This window comes from Echinops telfairi, unplaced genomic scaffold (genome assembly GCF_000313985.2).
Source record: "Echinops telfairi isolate 266 unplaced genomic scaffold, ASM31398v2 ScPeMD7_655;HRSCAF=1070, whole genome shotgun sequence".
Classification (NCBI taxonomy): domain Eukaryota; kingdom Metazoa; phylum Chordata; class Mammalia; order Afrosoricida; family Tenrecidae; genus Echinops; species Echinops telfairi.
In genome coordinates, this window is record NW_022104553.1 from 32092865 (window position 1) to 32108281 (window position 15417).

General features: G+C 55.0%; 1 protein-coding gene and 1 pseudogene across 1 annotated transcript in view; both read right to left on the reverse strand.

Annotated features, from left to right (window-relative positions):
* Window positions 1-15417, reverse strand: part of RYR1 (ryanodine receptor 1) — a 138629-nt gene that overhangs the window by 15332 nt on the left and 107880 nt on the right. Inside the window, exons 86-90 of the mRNA XM_045292707.1 lie at window positions 15296-15400; window positions 12727-12808; window positions 12027-12214; window positions 2300-2641; window positions 3-157 (exon numbers count right to left, since the gene is read on the reverse strand). Of these exons, the coding sequence (XP_045148642.1) occupies window positions 3-157; window positions 2300-2641; window positions 12027-12214; window positions 12727-12808; window positions 15296-15400 (872 nt within the window). The remainder of the gene's footprint in view (window positions 1-2; window positions 158-2299; window positions 2642-12026; window positions 12215-12726; window positions 12809-15295; window positions 15401-15417) is intronic.
* On the reverse strand, window positions 9818-9992 carry LOC115870447 (annotated as a pseudogene).

Consider the following 15417-nt stretch of genomic DNA (forward strand, 5'->3'; position numbering starts at 1 on the left):
GGTCGTCGGGCGCCTCGCCCTCGGCCTCGGAGATCTGCGCGGCGATCTGCATCTCGAAGATGGTGTCCTCGCAGAAGCTCACGAAGAGCTCCATCTTCTCCGACTCGCCGCCCTCGTTCACCACGTCGAAGATGAACTGCCGCTTGGACTCCTTCACCTGCGGGCGGGCACGGGCACGGACAGGCGCTGGGGGCCGCGGCGACCCCCCTGGGTCACCTCGTGCGCACCCTCCGTGGGCACCCCAAGTCCACTGGTTCCATCCGCACAACGCCCCCGCCCCCGGGCGCTGAGCTAAGCCCATTTTGCAGAGGAGGAAATGGAGAAGGCGGGAGTGTCAGCGCGGAGAAGCAGCAGAGGGAGGATTAGAACTCCGAACTCCATCGTTTCCGATTCCATTCTGCCTGTTCGCCCTTCTGTGGGCCTGAGCTCTCCCTCCTATCCCTTTAAGCAGAGGACTAGGACGTGCGTTACAGCTCTGTGAGGATCCGTGGAGGCCCTCGGTGCTGAATTCGCTGTTTGAACAAACCCACTGCCATCGAGTGGATTCTGACTCAGCCACCCTCCAGGGCAGGGGGATCTGAGACCGTCAGTCTGGAAGGGAGCAGACGGTCTCGTCTGCTTTCCTCCCAGGGGCTGCTGGGGTTAAACCGTCGACCCCGAGGGTTAGCAGCCCAACACAGCGCACAGCGTCATCACGGCTCCCCAACAGCAACAAACGCCCGATGCCACTCTTCCAGGGCTGCGTGGCTGCTGTTGGGCATTCCGGGGCGGGGCCGGGCCGGAGGAGTGAACAGGAGGAAGTGGGGTATGCGGGAGAGGAGTGGAGTGGTCCCAGGAGCCCCAGTGGTGGCTCGTGAGAGTGGCTGAAAGGTGGGGCTTCTGGGGCTCAGTGCACTGGAGGACTTTCATACTAGGCAGGAATGTTGCTGGCCTGGGCCCCCAAAGATGTTCACGTGTAAGGTGGGCCTGCAAGTTGTGTAGTTAATGTGTGTGAGTAGGGCCTGAGTGTTCAAGGGGGGTTCAGATGACAGTAAGAGGCTTGGACTCCATGGGACACAGCCCAGGTGTGTATGAGCCAGTGTCACCAAGGAGGAGTGGTGGCTTCGTTGTGGAGCAGGTGTGCAAGCCCTCGGGCCACATGTAGGTGCCTGGGGGCACCTGAGGACGTGGGAGGGCTTGGTGTGCAAGGCCTGAGTAAGCGCCAGAGTAGAGCTGCAGGCGGAGGACATGCTAGGGTTGTGTGGGAAGCAGGGTCCTGCACATGAAATAAGTGTGTGCAGGGAACAGGGGCCATGGGTGTGCACGCCCATTCAAAGGGGGGGCAAAGGGTGTGAGAGCATTTGGGGCAGCGCTTGTGAGCGAGTTGAGACAGCATGCTGGGACGAGGACACGAGGACATGTGGGGGCCGTATGGATGGGTGTGAGAGTGGTCCCAGTGTGCGGGGGTGGGGAGGGGGTGGGGGGTGGTGGTCAAGGGGTACTGAAGCCCCAGGCCAGGGCACGGGGTGGGGGGGGCGGTGACAGAGTGACTGAGGAAGGGACACTCAACTGCAGGAGGGCACTGGTGACCTCATGGGGGAAGTGTGAGTGTGTGAGTGAGGTGAGCACCCACCTGTGGGACGAGTAAGTGGGGTGGGCGTGACCTGCTAGGACCTCAGTGGGCATCTGAGGGCTGACTGGCAAGGAGCCCTGGTGGCATAGTGGTTCCATGCTGGACCGCTAACTGCAAGGTCAGCAGTTTGAAACCAGCAGCAGGAGAAAACGATGGGGCTTTCTACTCCCGTAAAGAAGGACAGTCTTGGGAACCCACAGGGGGCAGTTCTACCCTGTCCTACAGGGTCGCTATGAGTTGGCATGAACTCAGTGGCAGTGAGTCTGGTGTGGTTTTTGGAATATCTGGTAGAAGGCATGACAGTGTGCACAGGGATAGGCATGGTGGGGCAGGGCACCAGAGAGGGCAAACAGAGATGGTTCAGAGGTGTGCATCAGGGTCACAGGGGCACATCAGAGCTCAAGGTGAGGGTGCAAGGGGTGGACAGGCTGCACGAGTAGTCACAGGGGAGCACACGTGTGTGTGTGTGTGTGGGGGGTTGCTGTCACACACACAGGAGGTGCAGGGGGCATGCAAGGGCAGACAAAGTCCACGTGTATTTTTGCACAGGCATGAGCATGGGCATACAGCCAGCCCCCTCCCTCCGAGACCTGCGGAACAGATGTGCCAGGTGGGCCTGGCCCTCCAGGCGTGCAAAGCTTGGGCCCCGGCGAAAGCCTGCGTGTGAGCATGCGCACGGCGGCTGACCTGGGGCATCTCCCACTGGGCGCGGTTGGTCTCTGAGATCTCGAAGTAGATGCGCTCGATGCGGCGCGAGGCGCCCATGATCTCGATGCGGCCCAAGTAGGGCCGGAAGTACTCCAGGATGCTCTCAGCCAGCTCTAGGAAGTTGCGCAGGCGCTGGTCGTGCGGCACGTGCTCGGACAGGTTGGTCAGCAGCACGGCCACATTGAAGCCGATGTCGCGGGCCGGCTCCTCTAAGCGGTTGGCGAACTCCTCACAGTTGATCATCTCGTTCTCGTCCGCTTCGGAGCAAGAAAGCAGGAACTGGATCTCGGGCCCGGAGAATTGCTTCTGGCTGTCCATGGCCTGGAGAGGGTAGATCAGCAGGGCAGCAGGGGTGTCAATGCTGACCTTAGCGGGGGTGGGGGAGGTTCTGGACTTACCACAGGGCCAGGAGAGGCCAGAATCCTAGCCCCAGCGCCATGGCTGACACCAGCCCTTTAGCATGAGGCAAGGCAGCTGTGGGCTGGGCTGTGCTGGTTCCAAAGAGAACGCAAAGCCTGCTTTGCAACAGAATGGAGGCACCATCCACAGTAAGATGCATTCCAGTCCCGAGAGGGTACACATCCCAAAGGGTGCCTCTCAGAAGGGACGGCGGCTCGAACTCTTGTCATCATCGGCACGCTAGCCAAACATTACCGGAGAGGCCTCCCAGACCACTGTCCATAGACCCCCTCTCCCGGCCCACACTCCTTTGTGTAGCTGTAAGGAGTCCTACTGGCGCAGGGGGTTAAATGTCGGGATGCTAACTGAAAGGTCACGGGCGGTTGGAACCCACCAGCCATGGAAAAAAGAGGTAGCAGTCGGCTTCCATGGAGAGGACTAGAGAGTTCAACAATATGTGTGGGAATGGGTGGTTTGAGTTGATGTACCCCTGGCCAACTCCAGGGGGCTCTGCTTCTTGTGGGGGGGGGTCCAACCACTTAAGATCAGGGAGAAGGGAGGGGCAGAGGTGTATTTGTCTCCCTAGCTTCTCCCTGAGCCTTATCTCCAAGGTCCACACACCTCCACCACACACCTCCTTGTACCTCAAGGTTAACTCCAAAAAAACACGCCCTCCCCACACAAAAAAGCTTACTACCATCAAATCGATTCTGACTCACAAGGCCCCTCTAAGGAAGGGCAGGGTAGAACTGCCCATTTGGGTTTCAAAGGCTGTAAATATTTACAGGGGCAGAAAGGCTCATCTTTCTCCCAAGGAGTGACTGGTGGGCTTGAACCACCAACCCTGTCTTTAGCAGCCCAATGCCTAATCCACTGGACCAATTGGGCTTCCCACCTCTGAGTCAGGGAACTGCTTTTCCTTCCTTCTAAGTGGAAACAGCTCCAGGCCATTGTTAAATCCAGGTCTGGCCAACTCTCTGGTTCCTGTCCCCCTCCCTCCGCCCACTGCCCCACCAGAGTTTTGTAAACAGCAAGCAAACCCAGACTAGTTGCCAGGCTTGGATTTCCCGTGGGCTTGAGTAGAACTGCTGACCTCGCGGAAGCACATTTCCTGGCTTTTCTCACAAGCAACTCTGGGTGGATCGCAACCGCCAATGCTTATACTTCAATTCTTCCCCCAAGACCCCTTTTATCTACCCCTACCACCATCTACAGCAACAAAATAACTGACATCTAGCACAGTGGGGAAAGAGGGGTGGGGGGAGAGGGTCTGTTGCCCAAGACCTCTTGAAAGCGTTGCAAAGCACGGATGTTTCTTTGAGGACTCAGGCGTGCCTGTCCCAAGCCATGGTCTTTTCAATCTCCTCTTAGGCCGGTGAAGGTTGGACCCTGAATGCGGAAGGCCAAGAACCAATGCACTTGAATGAGGGTGCTGGCGAAGAAGACAGAAAGTACCATGGACTGCCGAAGGAACAAACAAGCCTGTCTTGGAAGGACAGCCAGAAGGCTCCTTAGAGGCAAGGGCAGGGAGACTTCCTCTCCATCCCTTGGACAGGTTGTCAGGAGAGAACCGTCCCTGGAAAAGGGTGTCATGCTTAGTAGAGGGGCAGCGAAAAAGAGGAAGACCCTCGCCAAGGTGGATCGACGGGATGGCTGCAATGATGGGCTCAAACGTCAGAACAGTTGTGCGGCGGAAGCAGGGCCAGGCAGTGCTTCATTCAGTTGTACATCAGGCCGCTAGGAGTCGGAACCGACTAGAGGGCACCTTACAAAAGCAACAGCAGCACAGTGGAGGCCTCTGGCGATCAACCGGAAATAAACAGCCACGTTCCTAGCACCCAGAAGGAGTACATGTTCCTGTGCTTTTTAAACATTTTATTTTCCAACTTAGGTAATTGCTCTGATCATCTGAGACTTACCCTGACCCCTCAACTGGGTGTTTCCCAGCTGTGTCCATGTGTATGTGACCATACGGAGCAAACAGCTGTTTTCACTGCAGTGTCATATTCCCTTTCAGTCACTGACATCACTCTTTGCTTACTCGATGGTGGGCATTTAGGGTGGATTCCACATTTTCGTTTTATAGACAACATTTTCATTGGAGCACTGGTGGCATAGTAGGTTATGAGCTGGGCTACTAACCACAAAGGCAGTAGTTTGAAACCACCAGCTGCTCTTTGGGAGAAAGATGAGGCTTTGTACTTCCACGATGACTTACAGTCTCGGGAACCCCCAGGGGCAGATGTGCCCAGTTCGATCGGGTGGGGAGGAGTCAGCATCCACATGGTGGCAGTGACTGAGCTCAGTGAACTTCCTTGTGCTCATTCCTATGCATCTGTGGTTTTGTTTTGCTCCAACAAAAACATTGATCCATTCACAGTTTTAGGAAGCTAGACAGATATTCAAATCCAATGTGCCATCTCTTAGGGTTCCAGTCTCTCCTGTTCACTCTTGCAAGTGGCGCTCCCGGGCTTGTTTTCCCAACAGGGCCTGTTACACTGGGAAGCAACAAAGCCCCCAGGGAAGAAGCACACCAGCCTGTGTGACCACGAGGTGTCGGAGGGATCAGGTATCAGGCACCAAAGAACAAAAAAAATCATATCATTGTGTGCTTACCTCCCTGATACGATGGATCGCTGAAGACAAATTGTTGCATAAGCAAATGAGGTGAAGAAAGCTGATGGTGCCTGGCTATCATAAGATATAGCATCTGGGGTCTTAAAGGCTTGAAGGTAAACAAGCAGCCATCTAGTTCAGAAGCAACAAAGCCCACATGGAAGAAGCCCACCAGCCTGTGTGATCACGAGGTGTAGAAGGTATCAGGTATCAGGCATCAAAGAATAAAAAATCATATCATTGTGAATGAGGGGGAGTGCGGAGTGGGAACCCAAAGTCCATCTGTAGGCAACTGGATACCCCCTTACAGAAGGGTCGCAGAGAGGAGACTAGGCAGTCAGGGTGCAGTGTAGCAAGGATGAAACATACAACTTTCCTCTAGTTCCTAAATGCTTCCCTCACCCACTACCTCCGCCCACTATCATGATCCCAATTCCACCTTACAAATCTGGCTAGACCAGAGGATGTACACTGGTACAGATAGGAACTGGAAACACAGGGAATCCAGGGCAGATGATCCCTTCAGGACTAGTGCTGAGAGTGGAGATACCAAGAGGGAGGTAGTGGAAAGGGGGAAGTGATTACAGGGATCTCCAAAAAACCTCCCTCCCCCGCTGGTACTGGACAGCAGAAAAGTGGGTGAAGGGAAACGTCGGACAGTGTAAGATATGACAAAATAATTTATAAATTATCAAGGGTTCATGAAGGAGTGGGGAGCAGGGAGGGGGGTGGAATGAGCTGATGCCAAGGGCTTACATGGAGAGCAAATGTTTTGAGAATGATGAGGGCAACGAATGTACAAATGTGCTTTATACAATTGATGGATGTATGGATTGTGATAAGAGTTGTACGAGCCCCCAGTAAAATGATTAAAAAAAAAAAAAGATTGCCTGTTACAAGTCGACTCAGAAAACACACACCCCAACCACAACCCCTGACGCTCTCCTGATGCACTAGGCAACACGCCTGCGGAGTTCTGTTTTTAAGGATGCTGGTATGAAGTGAGAATTTCCTGATGGCCCAGGCAGGTGGTGACAGGCAGTTTGAAAACTTGTTGCTTTGGGGTGTGAACACCAGCTCGATTATCTGGCTCGAAATAAGTGCTTTGTAAAAAGCCAAGAGCTTTGCAAAATGCTTTCTAAATGAGTAACGTGCCCTGAAACCACAGAGCCTGGGTGCTCCGCCACACAGGAACTGAGCAACCTCTACCCGCGTGCCGCCTCCCCGCCGGCTAACACACTGGGACCCTGTCTCTCTCCACAGCCTACCCAGCAAGGGCCGCGACCCTCTGGCCCCCATCCACGCCTGACTTCTGATCTGGGGATCTGCTGCTGTCTCGTTGATGTCACCCATCTGCTCAACCTCTTCTGTGGCTCTGCCTTCTTCTCTGCTTATGAGGCTGTCATTTCGGGGGACCCTCCTCCCCTTCCAGATCGCTACAGCTTGAGGCCCCCTAGGGCTCGCTTCCCCACCACCTCCTTGAGAAATGCTCATGGGGGGGATCTTTGTCAAGGTCGGAGGCTCTGAAGGCCACCCAACGCCCAAGGTCGCCAACCCCACACCCTCAGTCCCAGCTGCTCCCCAGAATCCATCTCACTCTCTCTGAGATCACCTGCCATCTCTGAGATCGCCTCTGCGCCCGCAGGACCTCTTGATTTCAACTTCCAAGTCTCCCTCCCCCAGACTCCCCTCTCTCGGGAACAGTATCACCACCCACTTCGGGGCTTAACTGAATGTTCTGAGTCATTCCTGATTCGCCTCTTTTAGCTCACTGCCCACACTCGGTGCATCAGCAAACCAGAGGACGCTGCTTTTAAAAGAGATCCATCCTCCTCCTGGGCCCCCACTCTGGTCGGAGGCCTCCCAGCCTCTGCCTCTGGACCAGCCCCACCCACTCTCAGTTCTCCCTGCTCCTCCCACAGTGGCCAGAGGACCCTGCTGTGGACAGAGGACCTGGCAGGTCTCTGTTAGGCTCCATCCTCAGAACCATACCCAAACTACAGCCATATAGAGAGCGGAATTGTTCCCCAGGGTTTCGAAGGCGCCCCATCTGTACTGAAGCAGGCAGCCTCATCGTTATCCCAGGGAGTGCCTAGGGGGTTTGAACCGCTGATCTTCAGGTTAGCAGCCCTGTGCTTAACCCACCATGCTGCCAGGGCTGTGGCTCCATCACATTCAGGTTAAAAGTCAAAGCCTCCAGCCTGTGGCCGTCTGCTCCCCACTGACCTCAGACTTCCTCAGCCCACCACCCATGCTCTACCCCCGCCACCTTTTCTACCCATCCTGGTGTCCCCTTCACACCTTTGTCCCCTCCTTACTCTGCCGGGGACACTCCCACTTGCAGGGATTGTATTGTGTGACACCCTGGTGGTGGTGCGGATTACGGAGTTGGTCTGTGACCCCAAAAGTCAGCAGTTCAAAACAGCCGGTCACTCCGAGAGGAAGACGTTCTACCTCTGTAACGCGTGAGCATCTCAAACTCACAGGGGTCGTTCTACCCTGTCCTATAGGGCCCCTGTGAGTTGGCATAGGCTCAATGGAAGTGGGTTTGGGTCCCTCCAATCCCCCTCACCCCAACGGGTTGTCAATTTTATCCCGCTATCTATCCACACCATGGGACACACCTGCGTAGCTCAACCTTGTTCACTAGGGCTGCTGGGAGGCGGAATCCATGCCATGACACCAGTTGGTGTTTTTAGCTTGTACCCATGGTTATAATGCCAGGGGCAGATGGGCTTTCTTTGTTGTGCTAAGAGGCCATATCCCTGTAAGGGGCATTTTAAGCCAATCGCCTTTGAGAGGTAACAAGGGCCAATTAGGCTGCGTGAGCAACTGAAAATGGAGCCACAGGGGTGAGTTCATGGACACACCTGGAGGAGGACGAAGGTCTTGGTGGCCGGGACCCCTTAGTTCAATTTGTCAGCCAAACAACAGACAGGTCTGTAACAAACCAAGCTCGGCCATCGGGTCGTGCCCACTCAGAGTGAGCCTGCAGGGCAGGATAGGACTGCCCCTGTGAGTTTCCGACACTGTCACTCTTTATGGGAGTAGAAAGCCTCGTCTTTCTCCTGAAGAGCAGCTGGTAGTTTTGAACTGAGGACTTTGAAGTTAGCAGTCCAATATTCATAACCACTAAGTCGCCGGAGCTCCTCCTCCAGAGCATCTGGAAGTCAGATCCTTGCTGCCAGACTGCTGTCTCATTCCACCACAGGGGTGGGCCTGCTCCCTGCTGCTGGGGACAATGGACAGGCTCCTGTGGACGGAGTTTGCATGCTACTGATAATGGTCTCTATCAGTTGGGCCAGTGACAGGCCAAACTGGGCTGTCCCTCTTCTTATTGCATGTATGCCCCTAGACCACCCCCTCATTACTGTGTAACCTATGGTGCAGCCCCTTCCCGAGATGTATGTCTCTACCGTAATTAGTGGGCTGGCTTGCCCCCAAAAGGTATATAGGTGTGAGTCAGCAATATAGCTCTCTCTGACTCAGCTCCTTGCTGCTCACTCCCTGGTTACTCCCCTCTCCCTTGTTCCCTTGTCCTCCTTCCCTTCCCCCTCTCTCCACGTGGACCACCAAGCTGGGCTGAGGTGAGCATGCTACCATGAAATGTGTCTGACTCCATTTATTTCTACATATCTCTTTTATCTCTCATCCTCTCTATAACTTTACTATAATATTTACTTATTATCGCTGTACAATTGCGCCTACCGAACCCGTAGTGATTGTGCTAGGAGCTGGCTTCTTCAGGCAGATCTATGAGGGGAATGATAACACACACTCTAGAACCATCAACCAATTGAGACCCCAAGGCCAGCGCTGACCCAAGGATGCAGTTCATAAGGGGAGGGAGAGAGAGGCATGGGGCACAGGGGAGCCCAGCGAAGAAGTGGAGTAAGTGGGGTGGCAGGGTGGTGGTGGCAATCAATGGCACGAAACAAACTGCATGAATTACTGCCTGGAAAACAGCTGCTGTGCCATGGGGCACCCAGATCACAAGAGGAAGTTTCAAACCCGACCCAACCCTGAACATGCCCCTTCAACCGTGAAGGTATGGCAAAGCATGCCGGACCATCCACAGTGTCGTGGAGAGTTTGGGAAAACATGGGATGCATTGTGAACGGCATTTAGAGACGAGAACGTGGCCGTCCTGCCGGCTCTGTCTCTTTTCCTTGGAAAGAAGGAGTCCGAGAGAAGAGTAAATGACGGAGTGGGTGAGGAGTAAGGTTTTGGGGGTAAGTTGGCTAGAAAGTGGATGGGCGAAAATGGGACAGATACAATCTCGAGCAGTGTAACCACACTGCTAACTGACAGGACTGGCAGAAAGGGCATGGGCATCCAGGCTTGGAAGGTAAGGAGAGACCCAGAGAAAGAGGGGGGGCGAGGAAGAGGAGTTTGGAGGCCGGGAAGAATGAATCATGGTTGTTAAGAAAAGGGGAGAGGATCTGAAGATGGATTTTATGGGCTGCTTAGAGATGGACCCCAAAGGAGTACACCCTTCTGGAAGCACTGTGATGCCTGGTCCATACGTGGCACAGAGAGGACCTCCCTGCTCCCCAAAGCCATTTCATATGTTGTCCTTAGAGAGAGGATGTATCAGATATTAAACTGATCAGAACAGATACTACACTTGATCTCAGGCAAAAGGCCGGGAAGCCAGCGCACGATGCGCCTGGGTGTCAAAGAGCAACAGCTATTGGTGACTCAGGGGCTGCGAACCACAAGATCAGCAGTTCTAAACCACCAGCCACTCCAGAGGAGAAAGATGGGGCTTTCTACACTCGGAAAGAGTCGCAGAAGCCCACGGGGGCAGTTCTACCTCGTGCAGAGGCTCACTAAGAGTCAGAATGGAAGGGACTCACTGGCAGTGAGTTTGCATTGTTTCGTTTGTTGGTGTTGGCTGGTTTTATTCTTCTGTATTGGCTGGTCTCACAAAAGCAAAGACGACAGGCCAATGGGTGTCTGCTGGTGGGTGTGTCTAACAGCCCATGGAAGACTGGACAAAACCAGCTCCAGACCTGAATCTGATCGAGCCTCTCAGCCTAAGTCCAAGTGTACAAGGAAACTCGGGACCCGAGGACACGCTAAATGACACCAAACACATCAGGGGCCAGATCCAGCCCGTGGGAAACTCTCTCATTTGAATGGCACCGCCAGTGGTTTGAAACCACCAGCCGCCCTGAGGGAGAAAGATGAGGCTTTTTACTCCTATAAAGAGTCCTGGAAATCCCTAGGAATTCCATCCTGACCTTAAGAGGGTCACTATGAGTTGGAATGGACAAGATGGCTATGAATTTGGGGGGTTTTTTTGTTTCTTGTTTAGTTTGTCCAGGATGCCAGTCACCCTTGAAACGTGGCTGGTACCGACTGAGATGCGCTGGAAGCGTAAAGTGCACACGGGCTGTTGGAACGCTCCTCCACGAGAAAATCTAAAATATGGAATTATTTTTATATTGATCACATGTCCGATCTTATTTTGGAGGTAACCAATACCGGGTGTCTTCTACACTGGGTCTTGGCCACAGGGTCGAGAGGCATACCAGCTGCCTGCTGGTTGATTTCAACTCCTGGCCACCCCGTGTGTGTCCCAGGAGAACTGGGCTCTGTTTTCCACAGCAGGTTATTTGTTTTGTTTTGGGGAAGTAGATCAGCAGACCTTTCTTCCAAGGTACCTCTGGGTAGGCTCGAACCCCCAACCTTGCAGTGAGCAGCTGAGAGGGTGAACCCAGGGGCTCCGCGGGTCTGCTGGCTTCAATACTTGTATTGTTGAAAGTGATTTCACTTGTTTCTTTAAAGAGGTGGCTACTAACATGTTAAAATTAGACCCGTGGGTGGCAGCACACTGGATTGAATGCCCCTCCTTGCGCTCCACAGGGCCAACAAACTGGGGTTTCCGTTGATCAATTTCAAGGAAAAGAAAGAGGACTGAAGGGGAAGCAACAGATGAATGGAGATTTAAGAAAACCGTCCACAACAGACTCAAGATGACCAATCCCCGAGAGCCAGCCCCAAAGAAGCAGACGCTCAAAAAGGTGGATTGTCAAGTGGCTGCAACTACGGGCTCAAACGGAACAATTGGGGGGCTGGTGCAGGGCCAGGTTGTGGCTACTTCTATTGCATCTAAGGTCGGCATGGTGATGGGCTGCGATCCCATCCGCAGTCTGCAGTTCAAAAGCACCAGCCGCTCTGCAGGACAAGGATGGGGCTTTCTGCTCCTGTAAAGACTTATCACCATGGAAACCCATCAGGGCAGTTCTCCCTGGCTCTATGGAGATGCTGAGAGTCGAAACGGCAGCAGGCGAGGATTCATAACAAGAAACGACACTATGAGACATGATGCCCCTCACTGACCCATGGCCCTGCGGGGGACAACACCAGAGACACAGTGTGGGAATTGCACCCGATCTGATCCTGCCACACTGAGGCAAAGCACTGGGGGAGTGCAGCAGAACAGCAGGGGAGGGGAGTAGCAAGATCCCCAGGGAATGAGGAGGGTGGACTTTGGTGACATAATAAGAAATGACAACGGTGAGCGGTCCCAGTGCTGCTAGTTCACATTGGTGTTCATGCACTTAGTCCCTCAAGCTACCCAAGGGCTGGTGGGTCACTGGCCGAGGCAGGCCTTCCGGGCGTGTGTGGTCGGCGCTCAGCCTGGCACCGCATCCTGCCCTCCCACCACCCACTGCGTGCGCACCTTCTGGAAATCCTTCTTGGAGATGAGACCCCGGGGGTCGGTGACGTAGTCCTGGAAGGCATCAGAGCCAATGATGTCCTTGAGCTTCAGGAACATGTCGAAGAACTTGAGGATCATCTCCACGTTGGACGAGGACTCCACTAGCATGTCCACCATCTGCCGCGCGATCATGCCGTTCACCACGTTCCCTGGGGGGCAGCCCCTGCTTAGTGGGCGCCGAGGTGCCTCCTTTCTGCAGCCCACCAGGCTTGCCCACCCTGCCCCCAGCTCGGAAGCCAGGCATGGCTCCTCAGGACCCCAAGCTCCACCCCTAAGCTGATAGAAGCCATTCCTTAAAAGGTGCTGGCGGTGAGATGGTGGCAAAGTGGGACACCTCCGCCCCTCCAAATGGGGCTTGGCCTGATATTTGTTAGCCATGTGGATCAATGAGGAGTGGGTATCATGCATTTTGCAAATAAATAAATAAATATGATTGCTCTGTGGAGTCAATAAGTTAATTTATGGTCCGCCAGGGCCCGGCACCTAGTCAGTGCTCAATAAATGTTTATCAAGCTGGATTTCGACACTTTCTTCATCAATCCCTTGACCCTGAATGCTGCCCAAAGGGTGGCTGAGGGTTAGTCTCCTGGGTGTCAGCAGGTTATCCTCGGACTTGTCGGCCCGTGGGACCCTCCTTCGTGCCCGCGTGCTGGCTGGTTACCTTCCAGAAGGGACAGTAGCATCACCACCATGTCTTTCTGAAGATCCAGCAGCTCCTTCAGCAGGCCAATCTGACTCGAATCCTGGAGACCCCAGACCCCAGGGATGTCAAAGGCTGGCCTCTCCAGAGAGGCCTCCCCCACCCCAGCTGCTCCTGCCCCTCCTCACCCGCCCAGCAGGGCATGAGACCTCTTCCCTCCCGCCCCACCCCTCTTACCTTCCGAAGGGAACCGAGTCCAGACATGGTCCTCGGAAGCAGGGCAGGGGCAGAGATACAAGATTGGGGGTGGGATTGCGCTTTGGGGGAAGCTGGCCTAATGGGTGGTGTGTGGCAGCAAGGGGTCGGCCCGGGATGAGGATGGGAGAGGCATGGGGGCTCCAGGAGCAGATACTTGGGGCAGCGAGAGCCAGAGCGAGACACATCTCTGGGACAGAGACCACACTGGGAATGGGTGAGAGGGAGCTGAGTACTGCCTCTGGTGGCAGTGTTCACGGAATGAATGCGCCCGATGCGAAGTGTGGGACCCCTGGTGTAGGAGGAAGCCAGGGGAGTCACGTGTTCTCTGGTGAGGCAGTGGGGGAAACCGGGATGCCCAGTGCTGCCCGCCCCCTTGCCCTGGCGCCTCATGTAGGGTCCCTCGATGTCTCCAACATAGCTGAACTGCTGCCTCACGGCCCCCTAATCATATTAGGCTGATCCACCTAAACTTGCCCATGCTCAGCCTTTTTTTTTTTTTCAACGACCAAACGATCATGTCATAGGATGTCACCTAGCAAAATGGGGTCTAACGTTTCTTTTTCAAACGCTGGCCCTGGGAGTGCCCGGTGCCTGGTTTTCATCCTAACACCCTTCCACAGCTTCACAGCTCTGCAACCTAGAACTCCACCATGCCAACCTCTCAAGACGCTAAGATGGGTGAGTGCCCATAATCCGGTCTCCCCTTCTCTTAACAACCCCTCGGGGCTCAAAGGGGGCACCCCATGCCCCTCTTCCAGGAGATGAGGCTCCTCCCCCAGCCCCATCCTCCTGGCTGTAGGGATAAGTGAGTCAAGGCCGGACAACCAGACTCCTCCTCTGGCTACAGCGACTGGTTCTGACCAGAGCTTCTCCTGCCCTGGAGGTGCTGAGGCAGGCGAATGGATGTCTATGATGTGGGCGCTGGGTGGGAACTGTCTTCCTAGGACCAGGGAGGCGGTGGGAGGAGAAAGCATCCTCCATCCGCACAGGCTAGAGGGAGGAAGACGCATCTTTGCTGTGTGACCCGAGCAATCCCTGTCCCCACCCCAACAACTGGAAGCCACCACTTGGCGTGGCTTTTCTGGCCCTGGCGACGTTCACCCCACAGGATTCCCAGGTCGACACGGCAAGACCCGCGCATTCTCGAGCTCTTAGATGTCTTTCATCAACAGCAGAAGCATCGAGGCGCTGCCGTCGCCGCTCGGCTCCTCTCCAAACGTTAAGATACGTTAAGATGACCCCCGATAGGGTTTCCGCCAAACCCCGCGATAACCTTTAGGTTCCAAAAAAAAAAGAAGCGCCTCTTCTTGCAAACGACGTCCGGCGGAGTTGGCAGTATACCAGCACGCTGCTGCCCTCTGCTGGGACGCGAGCGGCCCCGTGGCGTAGCGGGGACGCAGGGAGTTGCTACCCGGGCTGTGAGCCGGCAAGGTCACCAGTTCGAAACCCGCGAGCTGGTCTGCGGAAGACCCATGAAGCTACAATCTCTGAAACCCACAAGGACAACTATGCGCTGCCCTAGTGACTCGCGACGCGTCAGGGCCGACTCAACGGCAGTGAATGAGTCAAATAGGGATCCCTCTAGTCCCCCCCCTCCACTCCCCACTCTGTTAAGATTGCTGACTGCAGGGGTGGTGGCAAGGACCCACCCATAGGCAAAACCCAAGGGGAAAGTTCTACCCCGTTAGATGGAGTGACTGTGAGTCAAACATCGACCTCCGGGCCCCTAACAACAAAATAATCCACGGTGTCCTCTCCCACGTGGACGCTGCCCAACCAGATATGGCGGCTTGGAATACTTGGACCGATCTGGGGAGACAGACGTAGAACACGGGGACGAGGTGCGTGTGAAACATTGACAAAGCTCCTGGGGGAAGCGGTAGCATAGAAGGGAGCACCAAGTCCCAAGAGATGGGTAGGGTGCTCAACCAGGACCCTACTTCCTGGGTGCTTGGGATGGGTGTCATCTGCCGAGAGTGGAACAAAGATCGAACCTATAAGCCTGACCCATGGCAGCCCCAGGGCTGCCTGAATCTTAGAGATCCCACCAGATGGAAAAGAACACCAGCCAATCATCATCTTGAGACCAGAGGCAATGAGGGCGGGGCCCAATGATTAGACCAATAGAAGGATAAATGGGAAACCAGCTGATTGGTGGTGGTCATGCCCCAGAGCCAATCCAGAGAGACTATGGATTTGACCTTGGGGAGGGAACCAATCTGGAAGCTGCCAGGAGCACGTGGGTGGAAACTGACCAATGAGGCAAGACTTGACACCCGCCCAAGCGAGGGAGGCCCAGAAGCAGGTGGATGAAGAACAGGGGACCCCGAACCTGAGCAAGCTTCATCATCAGGTGGGCAAACACGTGCAGGAATCCCACTACGGCGTCCCAGAGGCGGCTATGTGCGAGGCTCTGCTGGTTCCCGGTACAGGGGCCCTGGGGGTGGGGGAGGG